General features: G+C 43.2%; 1 protein-coding gene across 1 annotated transcript in view; it reads right to left on the minus strand.

The window, feature by feature from the left end:
* Nucleotides 1-14,946, minus strand: part of LOC126418683 (uncharacterized) — a 412,934-nt gene that overhangs the window by 324,701 nt on the left and 73,287 nt on the right. Inside the window, exon 5 of the mRNA XM_050085576.1 lies at nt 9,915-10,023. Within this exon, the coding sequence (XP_049941533.1) occupies nt 9,915-10,023 (109 nt within the window). The remainder of the gene's footprint in view (nt 1-9,914; nt 10,024-14,946) is intronic.

The raw sequence follows: 14,946 nt of genomic DNA on the forward strand, positions 1-14,946 counted from the left end.
TCTGCAACAGGTTGAGTGCTGTTTTTTGGATGGGAAAAGAGGAAAGAAGTATTGGCAGAAGTTAAGTTGTGAGGATGGGTAATGAATGCTGCCTGATTAGCTGAGTTGGTAAAGAGTATTGACTAAAAAAAAGGTGGTGTTCCAGGTTAAGAGTCTCTACAGCACACAGTTTTACTACGCAATGAAGTTTCAGGTAACAAACCCACTGTCAACAGCAGATGATAGCATGAGACTGTTCATAACAAATATAACACAAAATATAAAAAATCTGTGTTGTTAAACTCACTCAGCCTGCTCCTAACTATTATTATATTATTTTCTTAAATAATGTATGTTTGTTAATCAAATCTTGAGTAATAAGCAAAGAGTTTTAAAATCTTTTGATAAGTAATTTTTTAACTGTCTACTTGTCCACTTCTTTTCAGTGCCATCAAATCACAGTTTGAAGTAGCATGCTATGACACACAAAAATCTGAAAACTTTGTTAAACTACTGATTTTAAAAATGAGTGTCAGTGTACTTTTTTCATCTGTTGGGCCCAAAAATATAAGGAATCTATTCTCTAGGCACTTGAGTACCTGTATAACACTCTGGCTATAGGATCATCCCCCCTCCCCCACCTTATGATGATTAGGTACTCCATATTTGTTCATTTACTCTCTCTCTCTCTCTCTCTCTCTCTCTCTCTCTCTCTCTACTATTGTCATAGTCATCATCATAAAAGAGATACAACGAAATTATTTTTTGAGAGGCATTCAACCCCAATACCATCATGTCTATTTTATAGCATACAGCTAGATATTATTATTATTATTATTATTATTATTTCGCGGTTAATCTCTCTTTTCAAAACTAAAAAGAAAAAAATTGAGGGCATTATTTTGAGTCCTCAAAAGTGCTTTTGTGTGTGTGTGTGTGTGTGTGTGTGTGTGTGTGTATCTACAAAGCATTCCTGAACATCGTTCCTAAGGAATAAAATCATGGAGTCTTCATGAAGTGGTTTGAGATGATATATTTAAATAAGAAACTCTGAAGAAATAGCAATAATGGCTTAATATCTGCGCCACTTTTCAAAAATTAATTTTTGTTAATTGTTTTACTCATTCACTGTGTACAACACATGGTCTTGTAACTGTATTATAACAACATAAATACTTCTTTATACTCTGCATAATTTTCAACACTGGGCAGTGCTATCTTGAACAGTCTATAGCTACTGAATCAACTGTTAATCCAAGAATAATGACAATGCAGACCTAAGCAATATAATCTTGTAAAATGCAGAATACTTTGTAGTGGCCATTAAACAATGACCACAGAAGTTAATTGTTATGATGGAATTAAAGAATAATGAGGTAGATAAGTTTTAAAGCTCTAGGACCTTAGCATCTGAACAGACAAGTGGTGCAAAAGAAATAACATAAAAGACGTGATGATGATGTCTGGTTTGTGGGGCGCTCAACTGCATGGCCATCAGCACCCTTACAAAGTCCCAATCTTCACGTGGTCCAATTTAGCCACTTTCACAAGTGATGATGACGAAATGATGAGGACAATACAAACACCCAGTCCCTAGCAGAGAAAATCCCCAACCCTGACAGGAATCGTACCCGGGACCACATGATCAAGAGACAGCAATGCTAGCCGCTAGACCACGAGCTGCAGACGTAAAAGCTGTTTTAAATGTTAGCTCACTGACACAACTCAACTTGTATCAGTATAAAAAACAAGGAAACCTAAAACCTATGACTGGTAGTATGTAAATGATTCTTCAAAATGACTTTACCTAACCTTGCCACTGTGAAATAACACACTGTTAGAACTTCAAGTTTAACACATATAATTAGGAACGACACATCAACACATATAAGTCACAGAGTAAGTTGACATGTGAACACGTTAGCGTTCGAATAAGCACTGAGTCTCAGTCTAGCGGCCGCTGGTCGGCTGGCCGCTTAGGTGGCGCAGCTGCTGCATGGCTGGCAGACAGCGCCGCACGTAGAGGACGTGCGTAATTGCGCGGCGGCACTTTGAATGATCGGCGAGTCACAACACTTTTCCCCCCTTTGAAATTGTTGCACTGGTGATGGAGGTGTCCTGGAGATGGCTAACGTCCATAGGCGTTGTTTGACTCGCCGTAAAGTCTCGAGGAGGAGGCTTCCCGTACGGACGGAAGTGTCCCCGATGATAACGGGTCGAGATGACAGGAGACGTAGGGGTCGAATCTGCTGGGGCCCCATGCACCAATCTGCCCGTTGCGGCAAGTCCCGTTGATATGACAGGAGACATGGGCGACGTGTCAGCATCCGTTGGAGGAGGAGGCGAGTAGATGTACTCTGACAGAGGATGGTCCGCCGGTTCCTGCATGGGCACGTCTCCTGGTGGCGTCCGTTCTGGTGCTGGCATCGCGATGACGGTGAGTGGGGTGCTTTGTGAGTATTGAGAGATGCCAAGATCCCGAGCATCAGGTAGAGCCAAAGGTGGTGTGGCGGCATTCGGAACAGGCGTTGCTGGCACCCGAGGCCGAAGCTGGTCCAAATGACGCACTGCAACACCCGTGTCCGTCTGGATTTCATACAGGCGTCTGCCACGGTGTCTTAAGATGCGGCCCGGGCTCCATTTTGGCCGCCTGCCATATCCCCGTACCCAGACGAGGTCGTCGGCGGTGAACCGGCCAAGTGAAGGCACCCGCGGCTGTGAGGTGGGAGGCCGCAGAAGATGAAGTAGCGTGCGGGGCTGTCGGCCATGTAAGAGCTCAGCCGGGCTGTGATCGCCCATGGGGGTGAAACGGTAAGACGCCAGTACCTGGAGAAGCGCATCATCAGCAGCAGAAGAAGTCAGAAGTTCCCGCATCTGAGCCTTAAATGTGCGGACCAGTCGTTCAGCCTCACAGTTGGATTGTGGATGGAACGGCGGGGCCGTGACATGCGTAACGCCATGACGAGCACAAAAATCCGCAAAGTCGGAAGAGGCAAATTGCGGATCATTATCAGTAACAAGAGTAGAGGGGAGGCCTTCCAAAGAAAAAATGCGGGCGAGAGCACTGGTGGTTGCCGCGGTGGTAGGTGACGTGCAACGGACAATGAAAGGAAAGTTAGAGTAGGCGTCAATTACGAGGAGCCAATAAGTACCTAAAAAGGGTCCCGCAAAATCAGCATGAATGCGCTCCCAGGGCTTCTCAGGCGAAGGCCACAGTGACAAAGATGACTTCGGGGCAGCGGCCTGTGACGCACAAGGGCCACAGGCAGCGACCATGTGTGCTATTTCAGAGTCGATGCCAGGCCAGTACACATGACGGCGCGCCAGAGATTTTGTGCGAGACACACCCCGGTGCCCCTGATGAAGGAGCGCAAGACCGAAGCATGCAAAGACGCGGGGACCACAAAACACGGCAAAGCATTGTCAGTGGAGAGGAGGATAACACCATCCCTAGCCGTGAGGCGGTAGCGCAAAGTGTAGTAGTTCCGCAACGGATCAGAAGTCTTAGCGGACGGGCGATCTGGCCAACCCTTCTGAATACAGCGTAAAACCCGGGAGAGGGTAGGGTGTAGCAGCCGCCAGCCTGTCCCCAGTGATGGGGAACCCGTCCACAACCCGCGGCTCGGTAACATCCAGGTGGAAACACAAAAGTTCGTCCCTATCGAATGCCTGATCAGGACCCATGGGAAGGTGAGACAAAGCATCAGCATTCGCATGTTGAGCCGTTGGCCGGAAATGAATCTCATAATTGAAACGGGACAAGTAAAGAGCCCAACGCTGGAGGCAGTGTGCAGCCTTGTCGGGAAGTGACATTGATGGATGAAACAAGGAAACAAGTGGTTTGTGATCCGGAACAAGATGAGATTTTGAGCCATAGAGAAAAACACCAAACTTATGAAGAGCATAAATGATGGCGAAAGCTTCTTTCTCAATTTGAGAATACTTTTGTTGGGCATCCGTGAGCGTTTTGGAGGCATAAGCAATGGGTTGTTCCGAACCGTCAGAAAAACGGTGCGCAAGGACTGCCCCAACCCCGTATTGAGAGGCATCTGTGGCAAGAACAAGATGTTGGCCAGGTCGATAAGTGGCCAGGCACGGGGCCTGTTTCAGCATAGTCTTTAATTTCTGGAAAGCCGCGTCACATGACACGGACCAGTGAAAAGGCACGTTTTTATGCAACAGGCGATGCAACGGCCGAGCCACCGACGCCGCAGACGGTAAAAACTTGTGATAGTATGCTATTTTCCCCAAGAAGGCCTGCAGTTCCTTAACAGATGTAGGGCGAGGAAGGGCATCGATCGCAGCGACAGTTTGTTGAAGCGGACGAATACCATCCCGAGAGAGTTGAAACCCCAAGTATGTGATAGAGGCCTGAAAAAATTGTGATTTCTGAAGATTACACTTAAGACCGGCAGTCTGTAAGACATTAAAAAGTGTGCGGAGATTTTGAAGATGTTCTTCAGTGGTGGAGCCAGTGACAACAATGTCGTCCATGTAATTGATACACCCAGGGACAGGTAGCAATAATTGTTCCAAGAATCGCTGAAAGAGAGCAGGGGCGCTAGCAACCCCGAATGGCAAGCGTTGGTATTGATAGAGGCCGAAAGGCGTGTTAAGGACCAGAAACTGCCGGGAAGCAGCGTCGAGAGGAAGTTGATGATAAGCTTCTGACAGGTCAATTTTAGAAAAATACTGTCCTCCAGCGAGTTTAGTGAACAGTTCTTCAGGACGGGGCATAGGGTAAGTGTCGATGAAGCATTGAGCATTTACAGTGGCTTTGAAATTGCCACAGAGACGAATATCACCATTGGGCTTAGCAACTACAACGACAGGAGAGGACCTCTCACTGGAAGTGACAGGAAGCAAGACCCCTGAAGTAGTGAGACGATCCAACTCCCGTTTTACCCGATCACGAAGGGCCACAGGAATGGGCCGAACCCGAAAAAACTTTGGCCGAGCAGTGGGTTTGAGCGTGATATGAGCTTCAAAGTCGTTAGCACGGCCTAACCCAGGAGAAAAAAGGGACGAAAATGTCGTCGACAAGGAGTCCAGTTGAGCATAAGGAATAGCGTCAGAGACAATATTGACAGAGTCATCTATGGAGAACCCAAAAACGCGAAAGGCATCGAAACCAAAAAGATTTTCTGCGTTGCTCTGGTCGACCACAAATACGAGGGCCGTTCAGAAAGTAACCTCCGGTTGATTTAAAAAAATACACCAAGTTAAATAAAAATATTTTAATATATACATCTTACAACTACATCTTTGCACTATTTTTCTACATAGTCTCCATAGCGATTGAGGCACTTATCGTATCTCTTCACAAGCTTTGAAATTCCTTCTGCATAAAAATCACCCGCTTGTGCCTGGAGCCAGCCTGTGACCGCATCTTTGAGCTCTTCGTCGTCATCAAACCGCTGTGACCCGAGCCATTTCTTCAAATGCATGAAGAGGTGATAATCACTTGGCGCCAGGTCTGGGCTGTAAGGTGGATGGTTGATAACGTCCCACTTGAAGGACTCAAGAAGGGCCGTTGTTCTGCGAGCAGAGTGAGGACGGGCGTTATCGTGCAAAAAAAACGATACTGGAAGTCAGCATACCACGGCGTTTGTTCTGTATAGCCCGTCGTAACTTTTTTATTGTTTCACAGTACACGTCTTGATTAATGGTCGTACCACGTTCCATGAATTCAACCAACAACACCCCTTTGGCATCCCAAAACACCGTTGCCATCAGTTTTCTGGCAGAAAAATCTTGCGAGGCTTTTCTTGGTTTGGTAGGCGAATTTGAATGTGCCCACATCTTTGATTGTTCTTTTGTCTCAGGGTTCATGTACTTAATCCAGGTTTCGTCACCGGTCACGATTCTGTTTAACAATGGTTCTCCTTCGTCCTCATAACGTGACAGAAAGTCTAATGCAGAGGCCATTCTTTGAGTTTTGTGGTGGTCGGTAAGAATTTTGGGCACCCATCGTGCACAGAACTTACGGTAACCCAATCTTGCTGCCACTATCTCGTACAAGAGAGTCTTAGAAATCTGTGGAAAACCAGTAGACAACTCCAACATTGAGAAACGTCGATTTTCACGAACTTTTGCATCAACTGTCTGAAAGAGTTCGTCAGTCACCAATGATGGCCTACCACTCCTCTCTTCATCATGAACGTTTTCTCGTCCACTTTTAAATAAACGTACCCATTCACAGACAACTCCTTCACTCATAACTCTTGGTCCATACACGGCACAAAGCTCACGATGAATAGCTGCTGCAGAATATCCTTTGGCTGTAAAAAACCTGGCACGCACTTCACATTTGGCGGGGCTTTCTATTGCAGCACACATTTCAAACTGCCACAAAAACTAAACTAGCGCAGGTACGACGTTCACTCGACCACGGCTTGATGCCGACTGACCTGTTGAGTGCGTGAACGCACAGATGGCGTCACTACTCCCCCCACAACCCGCACTGTGACCAATCGGAGGTTACTTTCTGAACCGCCCTCGTATGGGAACAGTGCGAACGACGGATTTGTAAGATACCACAGCATTAAACTGTCCCAAGAGAGAAATCTTCCGTTTATTGTACATCCGTAATTGCCAAGTGACAGGGGACAGGAGTGGAGAACCCAGCTGAAGATACGTCTGAGAATTAATTATAGTGGCAGCAGAACCGGTATCCACTTGCATGCGAACATCTCTACCAAGGATTTGGACAGTGAGGAATAACTTCCCTGAAAGGGAAGAAGTGCAATTGACAGACAACACAGAATCAGAATCAGCGTCATGTTCATGAACATCATGTATGCGGTCGGATTTACAAACGGAAGACACATGACCTTTCTTTTTGCAATTGTGACACACAGCCCAACGTTGGGGAAAATCCTCGCGTGAATGTTTCGTAAAACACCGCGGACATGAAGGAAGTTGCCGGGGATTTTGCTGCAGTTTCTTACTGGGTTGTTTACTGCTAGGCCGAGGCTGCGCGTGGGAGCACACTGCGGCCACGTCGGCCGGCAGGGACGCGCCACACGCGTCGTCAACAGCGCACAGAGGTTGTATTTCCCCAACATCACCCCACACTTCTATTTGCGCCCCAGCGGCGCGAGAAATTTCAAAAGACTGCGCAATGGAGAGAACTTCATCTAGAGTCGGATTCGCCAACTGAAGGGCACGTTGCCGAACTTCTTTGTCGGGCGCCGACCGGAGAATAGCATCCCATACCATGGAATCGGCATAGGATTCTTTGTGAACGTCAGTAACAAATTGACACTTTCGACTGAGGCCGTGAAGTTCAGCAGCCCTAGCGCGATAGGATTGATTTGGTTGTTTTTGACAACGATAAAAGGCAACACGAGAGGCTACCACATGCGTTTGCTTTTGAAAATAGACAGACAGAAGTGAGCACATTTCAGCAAAGGACAAAGACGCATCATCCTTCAAAGGAGCCAATTGTGACAACAACCGATACATTTGAGGTGAAATCCAGGAAAGGAACAGAGACTTACATGGTTGTTCGTCCGTGACATGAAATGCCAAGAAGTGCTGTCGAAGACTTTTTCATAATCAGACCAGTCTTCCGCCGTCTCGTTGTAAGGAGGAAAAGGAGGTACAGCCAACGACGAGAAACGCCCCGCATTTGACGCCACGACGAAATCGCGAATCGCCGCTGTTAGAAGCGTTTGCTGTCCAAGGAGATTTTGCAAGAGTTGCTCGACAGTAGCCATGGAACCCTGTGAGTCAACGGTGAAAAGGAAATATCCACTACCTCGTCGCCAATTGTTAGAACTTCAAGTTTAACACATATATTTAGGAACGACACATCAACACATATAAGTCACAGAGTAAGTTGACATGTGAACACGTTAGCGTTCGAATAAGCACTGAGTATCAGTCTAGCGGCCGCTGCTTGGCTGGCCGCTTAGGTGGCGCAGCTGCTGCATGGCTGGCAGACAGCGCCGCACGTAGAGGACGTACGTAATTGCGCAGCGGCACTTTGAATGATCGGCGAGTCACAGCACACACACTTGCATATTCATTGTTCATAAACTTTACTGTCCCATAAGATACATCCAGTGATCTACTGATTAACTTTCTATGGTAAATGTAATTACATATTTGTGCATCCATTTGCATAGCTTGCTAATTACATAAATACATATTTCATCATGTGTGAGTTGAAATGTAAAATAAAACAGCGATCAGTAGAGATACATACAAGACAAGGCAAGTATGAAATGTAAATACAGAGGAATAAACTCAAGTCACACGTTTTTCCAGAATCCAGATTTAACTTTTATTGTTAGTGCAAATGATGAAGGCTACGTTCCCTTGCGTGAATTTTAAATGTCAGAGCTCATTCTCAGCCTCTGTACAAGTAATGTAAAAGCACCAAATACACTGCCTGAAAAAAAAGTGAATCACCCAAGAGACATGGATTGATCTCAATATAACTTTGTATATGTGCACACCATTGACAGGTATGTACAAATGATAAGAGTTGCAGTTCTCTCTGACAGGCAGAACAATCACGGGAGTAAATTAGTGTTGTTCATGTTTAGCATTGTTACCAGTATTCGTAGAATATACAAGTGTCATGAAGAGTGTCAGATGTACAGTGGTCACTATAAAGGAAATGCAGATACTCTGTACTTCTGTGAGGCAAAATTATCACCACACGACAGATTTTGAAAGAGGCTTCATTATTGGTCTCCATCTGGTCAGCTGGTTTAACTGTGCAATATCCAGATTTATGGGGCATCTGGGTGTTACAAGGCCCAATGTTGGACTGCATGAGACTGTGATGGCACGTACATTTGATGTCTGGGTTCCAGTCGACCACGTCTGACAATCACAAGGGAAGATTGTCATATAGTACACCACATGCATCATAAACCCTTCGCATCATAAACCCTTCACATCATAACCCCTTCACATCTGCACCTCCCTTCCCAGAACAATCCTCTGCAACATTCTATATCATCCTGATCCTTCTCAAGAGACTGGCAGCAGCCAGAATACGGTATTACTGTCCCAAGCATAGGCTGTCATTAACACAACAAAGATGGCTGCATTTGGATTTGTGCTGGACTGCTGACGAATGGCATCAAATTGTGTTCGGAAAAGAATCACAGTTCTGCATTAGCCAAGATGACACTCATCAGTGAGTATGGCAGCTATCGGGGAGAGGTCCCATTCTTCCAATGTTTTGGGAAAAGCACAGCAGTATTACTCCCAGCATCACAGAATGAGGGACCATTAAGTATGACTTCAGGCTACAGCTAGTCATGATTGAGGGAACTCTGGCGGTAAAACGCTATGTCATGGACATCTTTCGGCCTCACGTATCACCTCTCATGTAGCAGTATTGTGACACTATTTTTTAACAGGAGAATGCTCATCCATACATGGCATGTGTCTCTAAGAACTACCTGTGTGGTGTTGAGATATTCGATGATCTGCAAGATCCCCAGATCTTTCCCCTATAGAACACATGTGGGACCAGCTCGAACATTAACTCTGTCTCAGTGCCAGTATCTAGGGTACCAAGAACCCATTACAACAATTGTGGGTCACCTTGCTTCATGAGAGGGTACAACAGCTTTGTAAAGCCTTGCAAACTGAATCTGTGCATGCATCCAGTCCTGAGTGGATGGAGAAATTAACTCGTACTGTCAAGTTCTTTGTAATAACTGAAATAACATCACATACTATCTAAGTTGTGAAGTTTCATTTCCTCCTCCCCTTATGAATGTGCTTCCATGTCCGTCTCCCCCCCCCCTCCCCCACCGCCCTCCCCTCCCCCAAAAGTTGTATATTTGCCCTATTTCCTGTACCACAGGTTTTAAATAATTTGTGATGGTTTAAAGAAATAAATCTGCATTGATGCTAATAAAGCATTTATGCACACACAATGTAACACCAATATTAATTTAACTTACCATCATCATCATCGGTAGAATCTTCTTCTTCTAACGCAACCATTTCACCATAAAATGGGTACTGACCTCCCACAATTGGCACACGGTTAATAAATTTATTTTTCAATTTCTGTTGGCAGAAAGATGCATGTATCACCAAACAAAAATGACTTTCCTGAATATTGGTAACAATAGCTGCCCTTTAAAAGTATAACTATTCCATGCATTTCTGTAATATATCACACAGTAGTTACACATTGCACCCAAATTTCAAAAGGAAAAGAGCTTAAATGTAAGGCCATAAACATACAAGTCCTGTTTTTAACAGCCAATATAAAACCTGAGGAAATCTATGAAGTATATTGACATAAAATTATATTACAAAAACAAGTAGTGAAATAAAATTTGAACTTTCAATTTGAGTCATTCCAGAACTTCTGCTATTCACTTATAATACTGTAATTATTCTATATATTGTTCGATTCCTCCACCACACACCATGCCTCTGCTCAATTTACTACTGCTGTTACAGTATTACTACACTAACCATTATCCCCTCAGTCACACTGTACACAACTCTTAGACTGTACGCCATCACTGTATCTTAGAACCAGCAGTAAGCTCTTGATAAGCTTAATCAATTGGTAGTTTGAAAATTATTGTCCGCAACAATTATATGGATAGATCTCTTTCCCCACATTACATTAACCCCTTAACATATTGATTTTTTATAAATTATGTCCCAAAAAAATAATATTTTTATTAGTAAACAACATCCTATAATGAACAACATTACATATATACATAAAGATAGCTTTAAAAAGCTCAAAATTTTGAAGAATACGAACAATAAAATCCCGAGTAGACTCACACACTGGACTTTTACTAAAATATCTTGACACTTGGAAGTCTTTTTCTGGTGTATATGTAGCTACGAAGTCTAAACATGTATTTCACAATGGATTCCCATGAACACAAATCTTTGAAGAGATGGCTGGAGTGCAGAGGATGTATTTTATCTCATACCACAGGTACACTCAGCTGATGAACTGCCATCATTTTTTGAAAGCACTGCCTAAACAGCAGTACTGGAGAGAGATTGAAAGTAAGTGAGCGTCAGCAAAATAAAATAAACAGCTAGATAAGTGAGAAAAAATTTACGGTCAGTGCACAAAAATGACCCAGATTACAAGCTAGCAGCACAATCCCACAACAAGGCAGTTGTCTATGAGATAATGAGTACTCGAATATGCAGATGGCTAGATCTACTGCAAATGCGCTGTTTAATGCTTCAAGTGGGGCATTACTGTGGGGTAAGACTTGCCGCCACAAAAGATTGATGTAATGAAAGTTTATTTTATTATTACTTAATTATCCAGTGCTTTAGCTCATGTTATGTATGTTTGTTTAACCACTGTTTAATTAAATTGAGATTAAACTGTGATTTTGCTCATACATGATTACCTTTGTAACATAAAGACACGTTCTTGACATGTATACGAAGTACGCCAGGGGCCCACTTGTGTTACGAAAAACAGCATGCCCAATCGAGGCTTAATTTCTTCCTTAGGTAGGAGGAGAGGAGCAGATACAGGGAAGGTTAAAAAGGAGCTGGCAAGTCACTTAGATCCATGATTTGCCCTTTTCTTTCAATCTTCACCAACCTAATCTGCTCTCCTACAGAGGACAGAACTAATAGTTCAGAAACCTAAGATAGTGGTGAGTTCTTCTGAGTGTTTTGACTGCACAAAATACTTTATATTCTGCCTCATAATTTTGTAGTAAGGTGCTTTAACTGTATTTGCAGTACCGACGTGTTTTACCTTTTCCTGCTGCTACTACCCACACGCCGCCTTCCAGGCAGGATACAAAAAACTGTTGGATGTAAAATAGCTTCTAAAACTAAATAATTAGTGTATTTCATTCATTATCTACGTGGAGTCCACATGCTGTTTCTTATATATCTGACTGATGGGCACAAAAATAATATTCAATTAAAGCACCAATAAGCATTAAAAATAGAGTGGTGGATGACCAGTTGAAAATGAACTGGCTAATGCATCATCCAAATTAATTATGTCATATACAGAACAGAATACAACTACTTACAAGGGTAGTTCTCCGCAGTGGGATGGAGTTTTTGAAACCGTGTATACTGTGAAGTAGGTAAGGGTCCACAGTTTCACACTGTGCAGCCACTCACCCTAGTGAGCCCCTCGTTTGCAAGTAATCGTGAAAAAAAATTTTTGAATTTCAGGTGACGGTTTAAGAACCTTAAAAATAGGTGTATTTTAGAGAATGGTAATGGTTAAAAGTGTGTTTCTCACATGTGAAAGGTTGTAAGTTCAAATCTTGTAAGGCAGTTTGAAACTTTATATTTTGAAATCTTCATCGACATTACTTTGATCATTAACTTTATTCAATTAATTGACTTAAATGTATTTTTTTTTTTTTAATTTCTAAACTTTTGTTATATCATTTTAATTATAATATTCAACTTCTGATTTGCTCTCAGTTTTTATTATGTTTTTCTATTTATAATCTATCCACATGTGAATTTGATTACTTTTATCATGATACCTAAACATTTGAAAATTCCAATATATCGGTTAAAAACAAAAGATGAAACCATCATTTATATTGATTGTGTAACAGTGTCAAAAATGTATTTTTTGTTATTTGATGTACATTTTTTTGGACGGCATTTGTCACACAAACATTTAGTGATCACCATCACCCTCGAAGTAGTTCCCATCTGCGTGTACACACTGGTCCCAGTGCTTATGACACTGGTCAAACGTTTTCTAGAAGTCCTGATCTTTGATGGTGTTTATCACCGCCAGTGATGCTTCTAGAGTGCTCTAGCATGTCGAACCGACAGCCTTTCAACTTGAGTTTTAGTTTTGGGAATAGCATGAAATTGCAAGATGCCAAATCTGGCGAATACGGTGGGTGGGGTATAACCACATTGTTTGCCAAAAAGGTCCTGCTGAGCAAGGACATATGACACGGCGCGTTGTCGTCATACAGCAGTCAGTTCCCTTGACATCATCAAAGTTCGGGCCATCATCACCGCACGTTTTCACGGAGCTGTCGCAAAACGTTACAGTTGTACGTGGAATTCACTGTTTGGTTGACTGAGATGAATTCTTTGTGCACAATTCCCTTGGCATCAAAGAAAATGATGATCATACTCTTCACTTTGCTCTTCACCTGTCTTGCTTTTTTGGGTCATGTAGAGCCCGGGCTCTTCCACTGGGACGACTGTTACTTTGTCTCTGGGTCACAACCATAAATCCAGCTCTCGTCGCTGGTGATAACCTGTGACAAGAAGGTTGGATCATCAGATGAGGTCTGACGAAGGTCCGTGCACACTTCAACATGCTCCACCTTCTGATCAGCAGCCAAGATCCTTGACACAAATTTTGCGGCAACACGATGCATGCCCAATTCATCAGTCAACATTCGTTGACATGTCCCACAACCAATACCCACTTCATCCACAAGGTCTTGAATGGTTCGATGTTGATCCGCACAAACCAATTGTTGAAGTATGGCTAACGGGCCTTCCAGTGTAAGCATCATCTTCGACGTCTGTACGGCCGGCCCTGAACCGAGCATGCCACTCAGACACACGCATACGGCTCGTGCTCTGTCTCTCAAACACTTGCTGAATAACTGCAAAGTTCTCCGTAGTACATTTCCCGAGATTCACACAGAATTTGATACACACGCGCTGTTCCGTTCTCGGATCCATCGAAAAATCGACATGCACCCAACACAGAGTATTACAGTAATCACTGAGGACACGCAACACATCCTCCCAGCTGAATGCCACTCTGCACACTGACTCATCAGATCTGTAGCTCTCGCCACCTAGCGGTGCAAAGATCTTCTACTACTACTTTCCAGATGACAGCAACAGGCCCAAAAATTTCGGATTCCATCTCGTACTATGCTGCCATGCTATATGGTGCTACAATTCATCACATTCTAGTCCCTTATGTGAAATACAATTACTTGCAAATGAGAGCCCATAAGATCGGACAGGTGAGGGTGTGATACCTGGGACCCTGACCTGCAGTATAGTATAGGTGGTTTCAAAAAACTGATCCCACTTCTGGAGACCTCTCCTTCTTAGTTTGGTAAAGCACATGTAAAACTTAGCTCTTGTCGAGAAAAAACAATGGTGACAGGAAGGTGCTTACATTAGGAAAAGGCAAAGACCTTGCGATACAATTCAAAGTAACCTGACCTGCTACAAAAGTTTACAACACGTTTATTGTAAGTTGATTTTCCCATGCCTGCCTACTTTGTTAACAGGACTCCAGTACATGCATGTGAATAAACTCAGGGTGCATACGTGGACAAGGCAAAAAAATTCCCGGATTTCCCAGTTAAAGATACACTTTCTCCCGGGTGAAAATACACTTTTTCCATGTTATGTGACAGTATACTTTCCGTCGGAACTGTAAAACTTACCAATCCTTTGAATGGTTATGGTTTTATACAGTGGTGTAGAATTTCCCAGCACTTTAGAAAACAAAACTCACGGGAAAAAACACGTTTTGGAAAGATCTTTGATATGCAGTAACATGTAAGCTGCATATTTTCGTATTATTTAAATTAGAATGCCACTAAACACCGCATGTTGCTTTCTGAAACATCGAAATCAAAATTGCGATGCTCCTTTGTAAGCCAGTCATAGCTCATCTCACGTGATCTCGCCAGCCGATGACAGTTGATATTCAGAGCATAGGACACGTGATGCAGTCAGCCAATAGCAACATTACTGTCAAGTTGCGCGAACACACAAATAGGAAAAGTTATGGTTTAAATTAATATACATAGTGTTGCTACAAGAACAGCAAAGCTTTCACATATAATATTTGTCTCAAAGATTAATAAGGTGCAAGAGAAGCTAAGCATTCACATATAATGTTGATCTTTTTTGCGCGTGTTACATACACAAATGTGCCAGTAAAATTTTTAATAACGACATAAATGTCTGATCTTCTGGGCTCGAAAATCTTCTAATTGGCTTGTCATCAAA

Source organism: Schistocerca serialis, chromosome 9 (genome assembly GCF_023864345.2).
Source record: "Schistocerca serialis cubense isolate TAMUIC-IGC-003099 chromosome 9, iqSchSeri2.2, whole genome shotgun sequence".
NCBI lineage: Eukaryota > Metazoa > Arthropoda > Insecta > Orthoptera > Acrididae > Schistocerca > Schistocerca serialis.